General features: G+C 41.4%; 1 protein-coding gene across 2 annotated transcripts in view; it reads left to right on the forward strand.

Annotated features, from left to right (window-relative positions):
• Positions 1 to 20,972, forward strand: part of LOC133130530 (protein kinase C-binding protein NELL1-like) — a 204,051-nt gene that overhangs the window by 111,165 nt on the left and 71,914 nt on the right. For both annotated transcript variants that reach the window (XM_061245181.1, XM_061245182.1), the window contains exon 13: positions 18,021 to 18,146. In XM_061245181.1, coding sequence (XP_061101165.1) covers positions 18,021 to 18,146 — 126 coding nt within the window. The remainder of the gene's footprint in view (positions 1 to 18,020; positions 18,147 to 20,972) is intronic.

A 20,972-nucleotide genomic window follows, 5' to 3' on the forward strand; every position in this document is an offset into this window, starting at 1 on the left:
CTCTCTCCCCCTCCTCCGCGGGAAGTGCCAACAGCTGCTCCCTCATCAATCCCTTTCATGCCCTTCATTGTAAGTCAGGCTCTTCATCCCGGTGCAGAGGATGTGCTGCTAGGCTGGGCTCGGACACAGAGCAGACACGCATACCCCCACCACCCCACTCCCCCGACCTTTCCTCCCATTACCCGTCCACTTGGCTAAAACATGCTAACTGCTTATCAACCAAAACATTGTATCGTGGATGCCATTTGTTGCTTGCAGCTTATAACAGGGTTCCAGGAATTATGTTGTTTTGCACAAGTTACATATATGTAACATGGTTAAATGAAGAAAAGTGTCACACTTATTTAGCGGGCGTGCATTTACTGGAGCATGAAAACATGTTTGTGTGTGAGGCTGTCTGTGCAACACTTGGGTTTAAGAATTAGTAGGGCACTGATCAAAAGTAAATATTGACAGGATCTTTGCTGAAATACTTTTGTTACCTACTTCAAACAACATGACTAATGTAAGAAATAGATTGTTTGGATTTGTGCATTTGTCAAGTTATAGAAATATCAGGGGCCTTGCCTTTGAAAAAGGTTTATGTAAAACTGAAACCTTTCAAGCTATGAAAAAAAATGGAAGCAGCGTACTCTAGGTTCCGTCGTGGCAATGACTTTATTTTATTTTTCGACCTTTCTATTTTATTTTTCGCTCCCCTGCCCACTTGGCGGATGGAACACCAGGTATAACAGGAAAAAACCACCCAACAGGAAGCTGATTAATGGCTGACCCACTGCCCTTGCAGGAAGCTCAGGCCGGGTTTCCTCACAGACGTTTGCATCGTGAACCCCGGATAGCATCTGTTAGCGCACCGCAGCATCAGGGGCACCTAATTTAACGGCAAATGTGGAATTCCTGGCCTAGCCTCCTCTTTTTTCCCCCCTTCCCCCAGGTGTCCCTCGCTGAGCTGCGCATTTCATGAATTACAAACACGCGGTTTCAGCGAGGAAGCGGGCAGAGCCTCGGAGAGTGACACTTAATTGTGTCGTAGGTGGCGGCGGCGGAAGCCTTATCTGAGGGCCGCCATACAGGGCCTGAGCGACCCGTCTTTAATTGGACTTTGAGTGAGCGAACATTAATCGCGGCACTTTGTTCTCTCAAAAAAAAAAGGAGAAAAAAAGGTACTCCGCCTCGCGTTTCGGCCCGTTCTCAAATCGTGGAAAATAGCGGTTGGCAGGGGCTGCCCCGGTGCTTAGCGAGTGACGATTTATCATCGGCCGATAGCATCTGGGTGGCGGTCAGAAGCGGTTTTGGCCAGAAGGACGCCGTGTAAGGCAAGGCACAGCACCGCGAGGATAAGAATAGACCTGGGCCACCGAGCAGCCAGGAGGAGCAGAGGCACTGCCGTGCATCCTGAAATCACCTGGCTTCAGCGCTAATGAACAATCGCCCGTCTTTCAGACAACGGATAATGATGCAAATTAGGAGCGCTGTAATTCAAACGGCTCGTATATTTGGTCCAAATATGCAGGGGGAGCACTGTCAACTGTGTGATTAATAACGCCATTGAGCTACTGTATCACTTGTAATGGCTTGATGGAAGAACAGCAAGAAAACTGGATCTGTGTTTTATACGCTCTGGTACCGTTTACATTTGAGAGGCTAAAATTTGCAAACTGGTGTCAACCAAAGCTTTGCATTGTGGATGCCATTAGTTGCTTACAGCTTATAACATATGTAATGGAATTATGTGGTTTTGCATAAGTTAGATGCATATAAAATTGATAAAATTAAGAAGTGTCGCATTTGTTTAGCAAGCGTACATGTAACGCAGTGTGCAATTATGGATGTGAGGCTGTCTGTGCCAACTGCAAACATTATTTACAATAAATGGGGTAAATTTGGAATTCTTATAATTACTCTGTAATTACTCTGAACAGTGCTGTCAAAGGCAGTAATTACAATCAACACTTGAGTTTGAGTTAGTAGGGCACTGATACAAAGCAAATATTGACAGGATCTTTGCCAGAATTTAAGATAGCTATTTAAAACAACATGACTCATGTAAGAAATAAATTGTTTGCATTTGTGTACACCTCTGTGCATTTGTCAATGGAAATGATGGAAATATCAGGGCCAGGCCTTTGAAAAGGCTTCTGTAAAACCAAAACCTTTCAAGGCATGACGAAAAATGGTGGCTGCGTGCGTCTCTTGGTTCCACTGCTGCAATGACTTAATCTTATTTTTCAAATGGGCAAATAAACCACATTTGTATACACAAATGAGCAAGTTTTCCTCATTCTTTTAGGCTGAAAATGTAATTCTGTGTTGGCTTACATTTTGGACTTTGCTTTGCTTTGTTTGTCTGTCTGCCCGTCCATCCATGTTGCATGGTGTATACCTTGGTAAGTTTAAAACCAGAAGTACTGTTTAATAAAATCTATCACCGATAGTTAGCTGAAAGTAAACTGATTTAACAATCTGCTATTCATTCAGTCTTAGGTTTACATTTAAGTACATTTAAGACATTTATGTTAACTTAAATTTTAGAGTACCTTTACAATGGTTAAATAAAGTTACTGTAAAGTCAATTTTACATGTTCGTTTTGAAGATTTCTATCTGAGGAAAGCCTGAAACGACAAGTATGATCCCTTCTTAAATGAAGCCAAGCCGTTGTGTAGAGCACTGATACAGTCATCCTGCAGGATCGTGATGTCCCCACTTTGCTGATGTCTTCCAGGTCCCCTCTTGCTCACAAAAAAAACATTGAAAGTGAAATCTCAAGTGCCGCGGTGGTGCCGTTGATGCCGGGATCGGTTCGATGCAGTTGTCCTGCCAAAGCCGAGTTTGGCCAGCGCATGAGGGAGCGCCATAATTGGGCTGCCGCTTGAGAGTGGGGGGAGGGGATTGGCGGGGAGGATCGCCGCGTATAAAAGCGCCCTGGTCGCCTCAGAATCACGGTCTGGGGCTCAAGACGATGCGGCTTGAAGAAGGCGTGTCGATCTCCTTCCGGCCCCCGGGGGTCGGGGTCGTAGCGGTGCTTCCTCAATTAACAGGGTTGGTTTAAATAAACAGGGTACAGTTGGAAACCAAAAATGGTACATATCTGAAACAAAAAAAAAAAAAAAATCTCATCTTCATTCTTCAACTGGAAATCTTTCTATGTCTATTCTCTTTTGAAAAAATATGCGAGGAGTTTGACCCCTCTTGGCAGGTGTAGAGCGATAGTCCCCTCTTATATACCTGAGTGTGTTTGTATGTGTGCTTGCTTGCCTTGCTTGCTTGTACATGTTTGCATATACAGACATGTGCATGTATGCATGAACATATGCCTGCGCGCATCTGTCTGCAGATCATAAAAAAAATGTTTTTGTCCAAATGCCCTTTGTAGCTGCAGCTTAAAAACATAGATTTTTATCTCTGCACATCTAGTGAAATGCCTCCATATTTCCCACAAGCACCATCTCTTGCGCAGAGATTGAGACTGTGCTGCCTGACCCACTTTTCCAGGGCTTCGCCCCACAGTGGGGTGGGCCTCGCCTGGCCATCTGTCGTCTCCTCTCAAATGTGGGTCTCAGGACACGAGAAGCAGGGTTATTGAGACACCAGAATATGTCACCGCTGAGTGCCTGTGGAGGTGGGGGGGAGGAGTGGAACACCTCCCTACAGGAGGACCAGAGGAGAACCCACTCCTTCCTCCCTCCAGGGAGGTCCTCTTCAACTTTAATTTTTTTATATAAAGGAGTATGTTCCCTATCCGAGGCACAAGCCCCATTATTAATGCAGTAACTTTTGATTAGCATGCAAATGTGCGCAGATTCAACAGCTTGGCACCGAGAGATCCATCAGAAAATTATAGCCATAGTGCATTTCATTTAATAACTGTGGAATTATGAAAAGTGGCTCTGTATATCAGAGCTATAGGTCAGTAATTGCTTCGAACTGAACACATATAAAAAAAAAACACTTCATTGTACTGTGAAAGTACAGTAGCTCAGTGCTGTAGTGTGTATAGTGGGAAATCATTTTGATACATTTGCTGTGAACATCTGTTCACTGTCTTAATGTAAATTGTATTAAGCGTTTAACTACTCATCATGTCAGTGCTCAATCTATATATAGCACATTCATAATGAAATTATGTTTTGCTTTGAAGCACAAAAGTATTTACTTATTGACCTCATTTTATGGCCCTGATTTTATATTTAGATATTATTTATACTGTATATGCTCGAATGCAGAACTCATGTGGTAATTATCTCTGTGTATACCACGGCCTGGGTGAATACTCAATTCTGACTGGATGCTAGGTGGTGATCGTTTTCGTATAATCGTTAAAGGTTCGGCAGATGGTACCGGTCAAGCCTAATCACTGTTTTAAATTCATACGCTGCCTGTAATTTGCTGAAACTTAAGGAGAGACCCAAAGCCATCAATGTGATACGAGGTTAAAGGGATTTTTTTTATTGACCACGACTTTAAAGCAACTTTTTAATGCGAAGAAAGCGACTTTAAAAATTGTGAAATGGTTTAGTACACTAACGTTACATTGAGATATTAATAGCTGTAAGCACTCTGTTTTGCTAGTTTTCTAGCTAATGTTACTATGTGATGTTCTGAAATGGTTGTTTGTAAAGAAACAATTCTCAGTTATCTACAATATTTTCCTTTAGTGGCTAGCTATCACCAGCACAAAACAGAGAAGCTGGCTAAATTGTGTGATATAAGTCTGGTGGCGGACTGAGGACACCTCCAACTTTCGATCATCATCTCTAAGCAACGGAAAATGCATGGAAAGGGATGTCATTAAAATTGCACTGTGATGATGTCGCTAAATGACAGAGCTAAATACAGCACTCAGTTTTTCGTCGCCTAAGTTACCTTCATTGTTAAATGAAGGACAATTTTGTGAGCCAAAGTTTATTAATGCTTGCACATACAGCACAATGCATATTAGCAGTCTAATTTTCAACATTAGCTCTGACCTGATACAAGTATATTCACTGCATTCATATCCGTATCTGTAGAATAGGAATCAACAGCAAACTGCTGAGTATATATGTAACAACGATATTCAATATAAAACCAATGTTCTTCATCATGCAGTGCAGCGCTTGCATTCCAAGTTGATATTGATATAAAACGAATAGTCTTCATCATACATTTATACAGTTATTGAAATTAGCTAAGTTGATACTGTATCGGGGGCAACCGTCTGAATTAGCTTTAGCCTATGCTGATAGCAACATTAGGTAACGTGGGGAGGATGGGGAGGAGCTGGAAATGTCCTCAGTCTGGCGCCAGACCCCTCTCGGAAATTGCGCATGGTTGCAACAAAGGTGTAAACAATTTATGGTGGACCGGGAATTACGAAAAAGTAATTATGAATAAGTTGTCAGTCATATTGCTCGGAGAAACCAAATTATAACCAAATCTGGATCATCAAAACAATCTGCAAACCTTTGTGTGCATGTGAATTTGTGCCCATAGATATGTGTGTGAGCTGGACCTTCCATCAGTGTTGAAGGTGTCAAAATGGGATGTAACTTTGTGAAGCCACTTGTTTCAAAGGAGGGCATCCGTAAGTATCCCATTAGTAAAGGTTTAACATACGTTTTGTTGTGCTGTACACTGCCTTGAAACCTTGCCATTTGCGGGCAATCCGTGGAAATACAATAGAATTTCATACCGTCCCTGGTTCCAAGGGTGCTTGCCTAGTCATTCTAGCACCATCTGCATGTTATTAAATATGCTGGCACACATCCAGCTTTGAGAAGAACAAAGGCCCATGATGTCTGTGTGTCTCCAGCATCAGTTAGTTTTTCTCTGTTCATTGACACCCTTTAGCACAGCCATTTGCATTCTGCAGCATCTGTGCAGCTAATGTTCTGGCAGGCAGTGACATCACACCTGACAGCACTCCAAACTTGAGTAGGTATCGATATCAGAGCAATGCATCATGGGCCATGTCTACCATGCTCTTGAAATAGCTGTCACCTCCTGATGCCACTGTGGTACACAAGCTACATTTCTGATATAGGCCTATATATTTGTATCTCTTGTGCTGTTTCTGACTGATTCAAAATGATGACTGTGAATTTACCAAAATGTTTATATTGGGTTATGGATGACATAGTTATATAAACAATAGCACACGATTGTACACACAAACAGCAGTGACATGGGTGTATTGCCATTTTGAGTATTGGTAAAGTGATGGTCCACACACGCCATCTAAATGTCTTGCACGTATTTACCTTGAACACAGTCAATGTTAGAAGCATTTTTGTAAGGATGCTTACCTTCAAGTTGAGTTTTCCCATTTTGATTTAATGCCAGATTATAATTGCTAATGCTTAGTTATCTATGGGGATTGAGCTGGTTTCAGCTGGCTTCAGGCAATGTCCTCAAATGCATCTTTTCTGGTGGGATCCTAATCAGTACCCATTACGCACAGGGAACTGCTGATGCATTGGGACTTTGTGCTTATCTGACTGTACTGCTTCAGTGGGAGGGAAAATGTGCCTATATTGAAGCAAACATTTGCATGCATCATTTAAATCTTCTTTTGCTTATTAAAAAAACAAGAATCAGTTTTTAGAACACCTAGAGCCAGTGGCGCCAGAAAAATTCAGAATGGGGTGGCCACGGGACAAGAGGGTGGTGCTTAGTAAAATGGCAAACAGGTAACAGTCCTGATGATTGTTTGCACCACCTGACTTTACTTCACAACATTGTTTGGAAACTAATATCATGAAACTTACAAAAGCGCTGATCTCTTCCAGAAGGAAAGTTATATATATATTTTTAGTGTGTGTGTGTGTGTGTGTGTGTGTGTGTGTGTGTATATATATATATATATATATATATATATATGTATATATATACACACATAATTCAATGAAAGGTCCTAAATAAACATACTATACATTTTACTAATTTGGCAGAATAGCTGAATCAAATCAATATCTTTTGTGACCACCCTTCGGCATTAAAACTGCATCACTTCTCTGAGATAGCCAACGCTGTCCTGCAGTTCTATAAGACAATCAGCAGGGAGGTTGTTCCAAGCATGTTGGAGAACTTGCCACAGTTCTTCTGCAGACATCGGTTGGCTCCTTGCTTCTGATCTCAGACCGCCTTAATCAAGGTGGCCTACAGTATGACTGTAATCCGATCATATTTTTGCTCATGGCTGCTTCCTTGATGTAATTTCAACTAGGCAGCTATACATTTAGCCATTTCGGTTGGACAAGGCAGACCTAGCTAGTAACTAGGTATAAACTAGCTTCCCCATAAATACTTGTGGAGTGAGTCGGAAAATCTAATAACTAATTTTCCTGGCAATTCTAGTAGGCAAATAATATGTTATTGTGGGCTAATATGTAGCATCACGGAAAGAGCACGAATATGTGAAAAACACTTTTATCCATTATGGTCTGTCATTAGTAGCACATTAATGCAAGTATATTTTTGCTGTGTTTTTAACACAACTTTGTGGATTCAGGCACTTAGACGCATGACCTGTATGGTCTAGTGTCACACTATTTGTAAAAGAACCAATGGTAGGGCCCTTGTAATAAGTGCCTGCTCATGGCATGCTCAAGTCCGCTTCTCAGTGGCCTCCAGTGGCTTCCTATTGCCGCAAGCATCCGTTTCAAGTCCCTAGTGTTGGCATTTGAGGCTGCTAAGGGGACTGCCCCTCCTTACATACAATCCCTGATCACTCCCTACTCCCCAGCTAGACCACTCCGGTCTGCCAGCTCTGGTCACCTTATGGTTCCCTCTCTACGTGCACCTGGCGGTCGAGCTGCACGTTCACGCCTGTTTTCCGTTCTGGTTCCTCAGTGGTGGAATGACTTGCCTACCACTGTCAGAACAGCAGAATCCCTCCCCCTATTTCGACGCAGACTCAAAACCCACCTTTTCAAACTCTACCTTAGTCCTCCCTCCTGATTTCCCCTGCCCCTCCTTTCCTTTCTGATATCCCTATCCTTGTCTAACCCCCCCCAAAAAAAAAAAAAAAAAAAAAAAAAAAATGCACTTATGATGACAACTATGTTTAGAACAGCATTTCATGTGTATTTTGCTAGTTTCTGCATGTAATGCTTTGACTTATGGTAGAACCTATGCACTTGTAAGTCGCTTTGGATTAAAAGCGTCTGCCAAATGACTAAAATGTAAATGTAAAATGTCATGGTCATTTAAGTAAATAAACACCACAGTGATTATTTGACATTACATTTCAAAGGTTGTGTTATCTCTATCACTATTAAAACCCTTTGGTTTATAACTTTGGCGGGTGGGGTGGCAACAGATCCGCCCCTGGCTAGAGCTAAGTAGCTAGCTTGCTAACCCAAACTGCAGGTTGTTGCTTGCTCAAATCTCAACCTGTTCAATTACCTGATAAAACTTGCCATTTGTACTTTTTCTATTTCCTGCCTAGCTGCATCAGGGAAGCTTTGGTTGCGGTAGCTGTCACAACCTGTATCAAATATGCAGGGATATGCTGACAATTGTCTCCTCCGTATTCCTTCGAGCCTTTAAATATTCTCACAGAATATAAACAAGAAAATGTGCTACTTCAGTCATGTCTAACCAAAGCATAGATTGGTTAGACCCCCCCCCCCCCCCCCCCCCAGCACCCTTTCACCCTGGGGGACCACCGAAAGTCATCAGTAATATCCCAAAACCAAATTGATAAATCTTGATTGCAGCCTGGCATGTGCCTTTGACTTACACTGTAAAAGTTGTGTTATTGAGGGGAAGTGACTTGTGCTTGTATTACCTTGGCTTTTGTCCACAGAGGCTGGTATTATCTTTTATGTTGTGTCTGTGTCTGTGTTTTTATTTATATTTCCATCGGTATTTTTATCTGTTTTATCCGTAACCATATAGATGTCTTTATTGGTTTTGTTACAGATGGTGTAGAATTACCCCAAGGTTATGTCCGGTCCATGTTTTTTTTGTTTTTTTTGTTTTTTTTGTACATGCGGTATTGTATACTATAGTGTAGACATTGTTTTTATATCACCAACCAGAAGGGACATGAAGGCCTGCAGTGGACCTATGGATCAGTTAACACTAAAAAGGCCACAACTGACGCCATAGGGTGCTTGGACTTTTAAATGCCAACTACTCCAATGCTGTGAATGCAATACACTGCTCCTTCCATGACGTTTCCTAAATAGTTTGGCTTAAAAGAACTGGGTTTTTAAAATAAAGAAAAATTGACTGTCAAGAAATACAGGTGCTTTTTTTGTCAGCCAATAGTCAAGCAGGTAGCCTCCTGGTACCCAGGTGTGAATGTGTTACTGTCTTCTAAGCACGCTATTCTGTAACTGAATGACTGATGCTTTGATGCAAATTACTCTATCAAGATTGACGTAATTTAGGACACACTGTAATCAAACAATACTAATTCACTGCAATGTGTATTTGGGCGTCGGGCGTTGTAGTTGGGCGTTGTAGTTGCTTATAGAAATGATCGGTTCAGCCAGTAACTCCACGGAGAATGCAACTGACATATTTTAAGTTTTTCTCTGAAACTAGAACGTTGAATTCACTCTAAATTGACGACGCAATGGTGACTCATAAAGACAACTACATGGAGATCTGTCTCAACTGAATAGCTTTTTCCGCTTTCACTTAAATTTTGTATTCACTTGTATTCTCTTGCTTTAATACTGTTCTCTTCAGCTTATGGAGGGCGCTGGCTTATGAATTATGCTTTTACCTTTAAGGGAATTCATATGTATCGGTTTTCAATAATTCTGTATTTTTGTGTTGAATTGGTGTTTCCTTACTCATCACTCATCTTACTGCTGAGTATTTATTTTATTTATTTCCAAAATTGATATTAATGCGTTTTGTGTCTATGGCTGTATTGTCCTTCTATACTGCACCACAGTTGTGTGCATCCTGGTATCCTGGAGAAAGTAGATTAGTAGTTTAATTTACATTCAGACTTTTTTATAATTGAAAAAAGTATTACAGAGGTTAGCCCTACTGAAGATTGTGGTAAAGGGCCATTGTGAACATTTTTATATAATATGCATTAGTCAGACCAGGGGACCCACTGTGGACTTTTTGTGCCTTTGTTAATAATGCCGACCTGGGATGATCTCAACTTGGGAAATGTTGCAGTTCACCGACTGCATGTCTCTGCTTATCCACTAGCTGAAAAAAATAATAATAATTGGGTCTTGCTAGTATGGGACTTTTGGATTTCTATCTGATTAAATCTGAGTATTTTTATTCAGTTTCATTCAAAACAAAAAAGGCTGTTGATCATGGTCGTCGCTCGGCCTGATCCACCTAGCCTGCTGACAAAAATGTAATTGCATTTTCAAACTTTATTTTGGGCCATATTAAAATAGTTTCATTTAAATGTAAGTCAAATAATAGCCTAATTGTCAAATGAAGGATTTACATTGACATCGTGCTCACAGACGTCCAGCAGTGTGTAGTTATAGCTGTGTAGGCTACATCCAGGCATGCTGGATATATGTGGACGTGATAGTGGCATTATATACAGTGGGATGATGACACTGTCATTGTAGTGGACAGGGAATTCGACTGAAACAAAAATATAATATATAAATATAAAAATGTGATTTTGACAATATGCCATAATTGAACCAGCTGCAGATTTAAAGCACATAGAAATTATTTGATAACTATAATATTGCAGCATTCAATTCCCTTTGGTGTTTGCATTCTTAACCCCTTGAAATAGCCAAAGACTGCTTGCTAAGTTATTACACTAAGTTATTACACAGCCAGAATGTTTCTTTCGATTGTCCAATTTGTGCGTTTTATCACTGGTGGTGAAAGCGCATTTATTTAATTAAACTGGGCTTACCCTTTCAGCTTAAAAAAAAAAAATTGGTTATCGGTTAGCAATTCTTGGTCGATGTGTACAACTCTGGTTACCGGGGGGACATTTAACCTTTCACACCTGTCGTACAAAGGTGCAATATAAAGAGGGATGCTCTGGAAACAAGCAGATTTCTTTCAAACGGTCCTGTGTGTAATTCTGAATCTTACATTTGGAGGAGAATGAAATCGAGAATTAAAAACTTGGCTGCCAATTGGACAAACATGGCAAAGTGCATTCTTCAAGTAAACTAATTAAACCCGGGGCGAGCGTTAAGAGAATTTGAGCACAGCCAATATTTCATGGTGAGTCTGCATGAAAAGGAAATGCTGATAAGACGGGGGTTCCTTAATTAAATGCATAGGGAGATTATTTTTCCCCTGCATTACTCCGCGGCGGAAGGCAGTGCATCAAACGGAGGTGTCGGCTCATTTCTCCCCAACAATGCGAGATAAGGAATAGGAATTTGTCGTAGCCTCCTCCATGTGCCACCGCAATGTTTTGTGTGCAGTTTAAACTCCCCCGATGTAATCGGGTGTCCTTTCTTGCTTGTCGCGCTCTGCTAAAACTCTGATAGTAAACATCAGACTTCTATGCCAGGAAGTGAGCGGTGCTTTAATTCAGAATCGGGGAAAGGTGAACAGTATTCCTCTGACAGAAGCAAGCTACTGTATAGCTGTGAATATTTATTAGGGAGCAGAAAGGAAAGTTTTAACCAGAATGTACATGAAAATCCATGTTCTCCTTCAATGCAGGGGTAAGACTGTTCCTTTCCCCTGATAATATAATATCTCAGTTTTACTCAAAAGGCCCCTTTCAGAGTGTGCAGGGGGGGGGTTTGCTTTTGATATCACAAAATGGAGGGGGCTTGCCAGTGCAGCCACTTGCATTTTATTTTACTTTGTTTTCTCCCTTTGATTGCACCCCACGTGGCTGCCTTGTCATCTTTGCCTAGTGCCAGACATGACGTGACCTGTGTGATACGTTTCTCCCATTTCCCATTGTGTAATTCTTCCGCTTTGTGCGTACAGTGTGTTCAGAATAGGCACCTCAGTAAAGCTCTTTTATGCCCGGCCTCTGACTGCTTGTGTTGCTTATGAATGGGTCAGAATATCTCTACAAAAGTGGTCAGAATTGTGTTGTATGGTAAATGGCTGGCATTTATATAGCGCCTTTATCCAAAGCGCTGTACAATTAATGCTTCTCATTCACCCATTCATACACACACTCTCACCCCAACGGCGATTGGCTGCCATGCAAGGCACCGACCAGCTCGTTTGGGGGTTAGGTGTCTTGCTTAGGGACACTTCAACACAGTCCATGCGGGGGATCGAACCGGCAACCCTCCGACTGCCAGACAACTGCTCTTACCACCTGAGCTAATGTCACCCCATCATATGAATTGTGTATGATGTTATCTGGCTTTGTCAAGTGCTTCAAAATATCAAATGTCAAAGGTAAGAGAACATGAATAATGTAAAGCAACATGAGAAGAGAGGATAACATATACTATCAGTTCCACATGTACTGTTGTGTTAACAAGCTAAAATAGTATTGCTTAAATGCTGCTCTGTGATTTCCACGGACTTCCAGTATCCAGTGAAGACGGCCAAGTTTAGTTATGAATTACTTCCAAAGGCCTGTTTCATAAAAATAAAAAATAAAAAACATGGTTTGTAGCTACGAGCCAGGCCGGTTCTCTCACAGACTCCTGGTGTTATGATTGCTTGACTACACCTTTATCGTTCGAGTTGGCGTCTGTATTATCAGCGGTTCCTCTGACAACAGAGCGGCTCCCGCTGTCACCGTTCTCCCCGATCTTGTTTACATTTACAGTACATGGAAGAAAGATGATCTTTTCCTGACCCTTTTTTGGTGGCAAGCTCCTATTATTATCTGAAGATGACATTTTCATTTAGCTAGGCAAGTTCTTCGCTTTCCTGAGGTAAATTTCGACTACGTAAACAAGTCCACACATCGGCGTGTGACCAAGCAGCCAATCGTAGTGATATAATTGCCAAACAAGCCCTTTCATTTCATACTCCACACATCCCACAAGTGTATTGAATCGTTGATCATTTCCGGAGCTGGATCTCAAATCGGAGAGCTTACGCAGAAATTACCTCTTCATTTTTAAATGTCATTGACATATTATAGTTTTTTATATTTTCAGGGGGGGGGGAACTAATTCATTGCTCTATTAAACTGTACACATGGCAATTAAAACTTGAATTTAATGCATCTAAAGTACATTAAAAGTACCTTTGTCAGTGGTTCCTTGTAATGTATAATGGAAGGGAACGGAAAGGCGTGCGGGCTTGGCATGTATGCTGGAATTCCAGGGCAGTGTGTGCTACGGGAGCTTTGGTCTTTGTACGAGGGAAATGTAATCATTTTGTTTTTCATTCCCCTCTATTCTGTGAACTTTGACCCCTGTCACTTGGGGCTTTGCTTGCCTTTCCATCAGGATTTGCATGCTGCCCGTGTGCTCCCACAGGGATCCGGGGTACTGTGGCTGGACACAGCGAGACCTTTCTCCCCCCCCACACAGTGGGTCTTAATGAGGTTTCCCTGAACTGGCCTTCAATCAGAAAACATTATTTTTTAGCCCGTGGGTGTCACGTTGAAATATGACCCCCCGGAAAGAAGTTACCAAACTGTTCCTGTTGCTTTTTTCTAATTTCATTTTAATAACGTCCTCCACTTGTGTCGCCAGATTTGCCCCAGCTCGATCCAGCGAATGACAACCTGCCGAGCCCAGAACAGCAGAAGAGTGTAATTTATTACAGCCGAATCACTGTCAGTCTTTTGTGCCTCTGTGTACCATGGGCGCGACGATTTTGTCAGGTAGACATGTTTCCATTAACCTCCACTACATGCCTCCTGTGCTAGCTTTACCCACAATCCTTGAAGACAGCCGTATTTTTAGAAAAGTTTTTTTAATCTCTCCTCCCCTCTCCCGCTCCCGCTCCCTCTCCCCCTCCCCCGTTCCCCAGGCATGACCTACATCCAGCTGAAAATAAATAAGTTAGGCTGCGGGCACCCAACGAGTCAGAGAAATTAATTACCCCTGTGTGAAATGACAGTCGCTTGCTCTGTCACAAATCCTCACCTGCTCTGTATGCTCAATGTCAAGAAAATGTGCAGAGATCAGTCAAAGCAGATGGGATTAGCATCGGGAGAGCTAGGAACGGAAGACAGATAGAATTGCTTTTTAGTGAAGCAGAATTCCCCCCCAACACTTTTCCCCGTGTAGTCTGGTATATATTCATATGTATCCAATGCTAATTTGAAAAAAAAATGACATTGCATGCACAGGCTAACCTTTTTCAGGTTCATGTAAGCTTATTTTAACAACGTCTATCATAGCCACTTCTCCGACAGGCTAACCGCAGACCCGTGAATTTTCCTGCGGACGGCGTGGCAGTCTCTGGTCGATTGCATGCATATATTCATCAACAGATGAAATATGCAGCGACGTTGTGATTTCACCCTCAAGGATGAATGAAGGGCATTTGGAACCTTTCCGTGGTACTGTGTGCTGTTGGCCGTGCAGCCATGGTAGTGGAAAACTATTTCCTTAAATGTGCCTATCTTGGTCTTAGGCTGTAGATTTATGTATGTTCTGACCTGACTTTGGCAACTTTTAGCATCTCCTAGGCTTAATGAATTAGATGAGTAGTAAAACGCGCTGTAAAGGATGAGTTTCACCACACATTACCATTAAGCAAGAGGACAGGTGGACAAAATGATAATTTATGTTGTAATTAGCCATCTTATCTGCATTCAGGAGATGTACTTAGGTGAGGTATAGGGATGGGCATCCTTTATATTACTGTGAGACAATCCTTTTAAAGTGGTACTGGTGCCTGAACCGATACATTCTTTAAGAGCAAAGGCAAAGAAATTGAACAATTGAATTGATTTCATTGTTTAAATTATTCTTTCTCCTCATGATTTACATATACTGTATTTTCCTTTTGGCATTTTAACTGTGTTTTACATGAGCTAGCATGCTAATGAATTGACTGATGTAATGTTAACTAGTGAAGGCTTTGGTTGAAGGCTCACCAAATTTGAGGCACCAAAATCTGCTCTGCAATTTGGCCCAGGTCATATGGAAACCGGCACCACAGTGGGACCTAGCCCTAGTGAGATATTCAAACCTCCCAAACTTTCCCTCTATTATTCTGGAGGAGACTTGCCCGGTAAAATGAGGCCTTGAAGTCTGTGGAGGACTTCGCTCCCATGTTGCACAGCTGTCAGGTAAAAGCATGTCACTACATCTCTCAGCTACTCAGACCCTAAACACCATGGCCAGTACTGACAGTTGGGGTGTGGTTGCCTGGGGTTGTGTGTTCACCGAGGGAACGATTTACGGGTAGAATTTTCCCATTTTCCTTTCTCTTAAAGCCCCTGAAATGAGCCCCTGTAGCTGTGGACCTTCTCCCATAAATACAGTGGTTGGCTTTTGACATCCTTTTAAAACACCAACAGCAGGCTGCAATTTAGTGGTTATGCAGCAGACTGTGACATGGAAGCACGTCTAAATCGTGATTGCATTAGTATCTAAAGACAAGTCCGGTTTCACAGACACAGATTAAGCTTAGTCCTGGACTTAGTCCTAGTATGGAACATTCAAATATAATTTAGTATAAGACAGGGGTGCACAACAAGGGCCAGGACTTTGTGCCAACTTCTGATCCTAATTATTTCTTTAGCTCAATCACATATTGATCTGACATTTGTACAAGCACCAACCACAGCCGGTATCGTAAAGTTTTTACTGTGCTCAAGTACAGGAATGAACCAGCATAGTTTAGTGAGCCATTGGAAAACTGCCCTCTCTAACTTGCCTGGTCTCTCCAAACAGAACCTGTTCAACAGAGAATGGTGAGAGTGTAATGCAGTGGGTTTATACCCTTAAGATAGCATTGTCCACATGTCCTAAACATATTGTGTGAAGAAAATATATGCTTCTGGCTTTAACTGTAGAATAACTCTGAATTTAGTTTGTTCAATAGGATTCTTCAGCACTTGGTAGATGTATCTGCCAATAGTTGGCACTGAGCAGAGAGTGTTATTCACCATTCAGAACACCGCCGGAATACACCAGGGAGCAAGGCAAATACAAATTGTGATTAGTAGATGCAGGACATGGACAGACAATTGAAAAATCAAAATATCGCATGGCGATTTTTTAATAACCACAAATGTTTAAATATTTTTTCCATGTATTATGAAACGCATGATAAAGGAGTGCTTAGTTTTCTTACAATGTGATTTGAGCCAAAGCGCTGTGCGAATTTGCCTGCACCTTGAGAAACACTGGTAGTGTATAACTTATGGTTCTGAGCTGTTCTTGCAGTAGAATGGAGACTGTGATGTACAGCCCCGGCTATTCACACTCATGCATTAAATCGAAGACAATTTAAACTCAAGGAAAAACCTGTCTGGGCTGACGGCATATATAATCACTCCTGGGGGTAATTTATCAGCCCTCAATGCAGGTAGCTTTTAACGTGTATAATAAGAGCGTTCTACTTTGATGCTTTTCAGGGGCACTTGAGCCTCAGGACTGTAGTGACGATTGAAGTGGTTTATGCTGGGTGGCTGCGTATGTTCCATATTTTTATTTCGTGGAAATTTTATAGATGCTGTCGGTTATTTATTATTTTGAGGCAGCTTAAAGCTATTGAAACAAAGAATTGTGCATCCGGTTGCAGGAAGTTAGAACTTCATATATATTTTTGGTATCGCCATGTTCATAATCTTCCCCATCTACCCAGTGCACCATTGTAAATGAAAACCTTTCACATTTGGCACAGCCCTTCCTGTTTCTGACCTTGTAGGTGATGTAGGAGTGTGACAAGAGAGTGATACTCAACTTTTTATTGAGTAAAATGACCTATGTCCTGTAGAAAAGACAATACTGCATATTACGATATAATATATAGAAAAATACATTGGATTATCATAATAGCTCCCTCGTTTCTTCAAAAATACTTGCCTTGCTAGTTTCACTCATAGTCCCCTGTAACCTTGCTGAAGATTTCTTTTTATGAGAGGCAGTATATTCAATTTTAGACACCCAGGTAGTTGTGATTGGTAAATTAGGAGCAGGGGCAAATTTTAACATGAACCATTCATGTTTATCTGTAATTAATTTATTTAATTGCTTGCTTTTTCCGATAATGCCACCACACTGAAACATTGAATTGTGTATATATTTTTTTCTTCCCAGTGCATGTTTTCAGGAACACATGATATGCCTTGCCTTATGTTTTCACAATCACAGCTGTATTTGTGATTAAGATCCATCCCAATGCCGTGACCTTCACAGGCCTGTCCAGAGAAACCATTTCCTGCCCATTACCTCAGTCAGTGCTGGTAGATGGTAGGTGGGGGTGTCGCAAAATTTTACATAATTATTGCCATTAAGGTGATTGCTATGTAAATTGGTATATACAGTGTATATAGCTACATTTATGAAATTAGACTATTGTGTTCGTGTGGTTACACTAGGGCAGGGGTCGGCAACCCTGGGCCTGGAGAGCCGCAGGGTGTGCTGGCTTTCGTTGTTACTTGGCATTAATTGATCAATGAAAGCCGTTGATTACACAGTTAACTCGCCTGGTTTCTTGGGTCTGAATTGGTTGCTTATTTTAAGGTGGAGACGAAAGCCAGCACACCCTGCAGCTCTACAGGACCAGGGTTGCCGACCCCTGCACTAGGGGTTACACTGTGTGTGATGGCGGTGTATTTATGGGGAGGGGAAGTACTGATTTGGCAGGATGTTGGGAATTTAAACCCAGTCATCTGGTAGGGGTATTGGGAGTGTCAGAATGGCACGAGTGAATTGCTACAGGTAAACATTGCTTTCAAAATAGGTCTACCATACTGTTGTGTGATGGTGTCGGCAGTCTATGTACGGAATAACCTGCTTGCCCTCAGTGTTCTGCAGTATCATTACAGACAGATCTAAAAGGCTTTAAAATGAAGGGATAAGAGCTTTCAACCCCTCAGCACAAGTATCCTTTACACTAAGCCTCTCTTTTAGGTTTTTCAGCTTGTCAGGACTAAACTTCGGAGACTGAAAGTTTTTCGACCTTTTCTTTTTTTTTTTAACGGGGCATGCTGTGTCTGTTTTTCTCATAGATATCGACGAGTGTGCGACAAAGATGCACTACTGCCTCGCCAACACTGTCTGTGTGAACCTCCCTGGAGGTCATCGCTGTGACTGCCTGCCTGGTTTCATCCGTGTGGACGACTTCTCTTGTACAGGTAAGACAAATATTTATATTTAAAAAAAAATTTATTTAAAAAATACGTTTTTCTGCACACTGTATTTTGTTGGTCGCTATACAACTCAATCAATACACAGTTTCTTATTGCATTAACATGTGGCCAAGCAATGCCTTATATTACTATTTCCCTGGAATTGAGTAAGAGGTGTATTTTCTACATGGTGAAACCAAATAAAAAATACCCTTTGATGAAGATGGAGAATCTGCACTTGAACCTATTGTTTTGGCACTCCCAAAAATGATGGCGCTCATTGTATATTTGCTTTGTAAGGACAATTTGGACCAGGAATAAGAGTTTATACTATGAGGTTTCATATTCAAGATTATGTCTGTTTTTTACAACATGGCCTCAGGCACACTTAACAGCAACATATATTATATGCATTTTGAGATATTGGACTCAGGAGCTGTGCTATCAGAAACTCAGCTACTAAAATACTATTCTGCTAAGAAATAGAAGAACAAGACTTCCAGGAGATTATTATTATTTGAATTGATGTACTCTGGATTTTAGAGTGGTTTTTCTTTTCTATTCCAAATGCGTAGTACTGTATACAAACAACACTGCTCTACTGCTTATGTAAAGTAACATTTGCTGGTATTGAGACCCACAACTTGGGGATGATTGAGGATCATCATATTTCTTTTGTATGAGAAATGAAAATGGTACGCTGAAAAAATAATTGGAGAATAAGAGATTTTGAAGGTTCTGCGGCTTCTTTTATTCAATTTTGACGATAGTGAGCAATCATCGGCTGTTGACATGTTAAAACCAAGCCTGTGCAATATTGAGGACATTGCATCATTCTCTTTGTTTGTGTTTGTGTTTGTATTCAACTCATTCAGCAGAGTAATTATGTGTGAACCTGGCAGCGTGTATCACACCTTCCTTGTTGTGAAACGATTGGTTCTGTGTATCTCATTAATAATACCAATGCTAATTTGTTCACCCCTGAATATCTCATTCTTTAATACTAAGGCATAAAGTCAGGTGATGTGAAGCCTCTGATTAGCTAAAGTGCTGTTCAGCAGATAACCGAGAACCGGTTGAAGATTTAGTTTGTGTATTTCTGAAAGCACAAACATATTTGCACCCACCGTGAGCTACAGCATTATCCACCGCCTTATCTGTTAGAAAAGCTACGGAAACATCCAGAAGCTTGGTAATTACAGAAGCCCAGCAGTAGGGTCCACAGAGGGCCGATGGGACGGTCTGTGGGGCTCCGTGTGCAGTGCCCTCCGCGGTTTGATACCGAGTCGTAACCGCTCCAGCGGTCGGCAGCCGCACAGGGCGGGGCACGTCGGAGAACTCGCCCGTTGGCAGGTCTATCCCTGACTCACGGTGCGAGTTCCTTTACGAGGCACCTGCAGCGTGTTTACGGCAGGCTGCGCAGGAAGCAGTCCCTGAGGCCGTGCCTTCACCGCTCAACAGATGGACTGAGAGCTAGTGGAATAATTGGAGTATGCATTCCAGTTGGGAATAACGGGGGAAAAAAATTGAGTATAAAAAGGTGATGAGACCATATTGTCTAATTATACGTGCTACACTTGTTTAATTTAATGGAAATTGTCAAAGGACAAGGTTTTTTTTAGGAACGTTATTTAAATTTAAATAAATTATTCTATTAATCTCCAAACTCTAGGGGAACCGAGATGATTTCTTTTCACTCAAGAAAGAGGAAATGACATGGTCGGAATCCAGTTTAAAAATGCATTTTTGTCGAGCAATTTAAAAGAGCTGACAGGTGACATCTCTGTTCAGGTTCTCAGGTTTCCCTACTGCACAAATTTCACTGATCAGCACAGCAGATTGAATACAAATAAACCGGCTTATCATGAGGTTAGTTTTTTTTAATGTTCCTAGGGTAAATCCTCTAGTGATTTTACAAATTTAAGGATGATTAAAGATTAAATGCCAAATGCAATCATTAAGATTAAAGATTTATTTTCAAGAACTTACAATAACTTACAATACAATCCTACTCCCCAGCTAGACCACTCCGGTCTGCCAGCTCTGGTCGCCTTACGATTCCCTCTCTACGGGCACCTGGCGGTTGAGCTGCACGTTCACGCCTGTTTTCCGTTCTGGTTCCTCAGTGGTGGAATGACTTGCCTACCACTGTCAGGACAGCAGAATCCCTCCCCCTATTTCGACGCAGACTCAAAACACACCTCTTCAAACTCTACCTTAGTCCCCCCTCCTGATTTACCCTGCCCCCCCCTTCTGATACCCCTATCCCTGTCTAACCCCCCCCCAAAAAAATAAATAAAAATAAATAAATAAATAAAATATTGCACTTATATGACGACTATATGTTTAGAACAGCAGTCCAGGTGTATTTTTCTAGTTCTGGATGTGATGCTTTGACTTGTGGTAGAACCTATGCACTTGTAAGTCGCTTTGGATTAAAAGCGTCTGCCAAATGAATAAAATGTAAATGTAAATAACTAAGTGCTAGTGTATTGTTAGCCTTTCCTGATCCCCGTATGAGGTTGGTATGATGTAGCTAGCATAAGCCAATAGCACTAACCCATACAATTAGCTTTTTAACAGCACTTGGCCAGTCAAACGATATAAATGCCAGCATTCCATTCTGGTCAACGGCACCGAAGATTTACGTCGCACCGGATCAAATTAAATCTTTAAAAGTTATATATAGACTGAATCATTATAAATTTTTCTCGCCCACTATGTGTGAGTCGATATGATCTGACTGTACAGTTGCTATGTGAATTACGTCAGAAGGACTCACCATTGTCATTTGCTACCTAAACATTACTGCATGCTAATAATCGTTAACAT

This window comes from Conger conger, chromosome 6, assembly GCF_963514075.1.
Source record: "Conger conger chromosome 6, fConCon1.1, whole genome shotgun sequence".
NCBI lineage: Eukaryota > Metazoa > Chordata > Actinopteri > Anguilliformes > Congridae > Conger > Conger conger.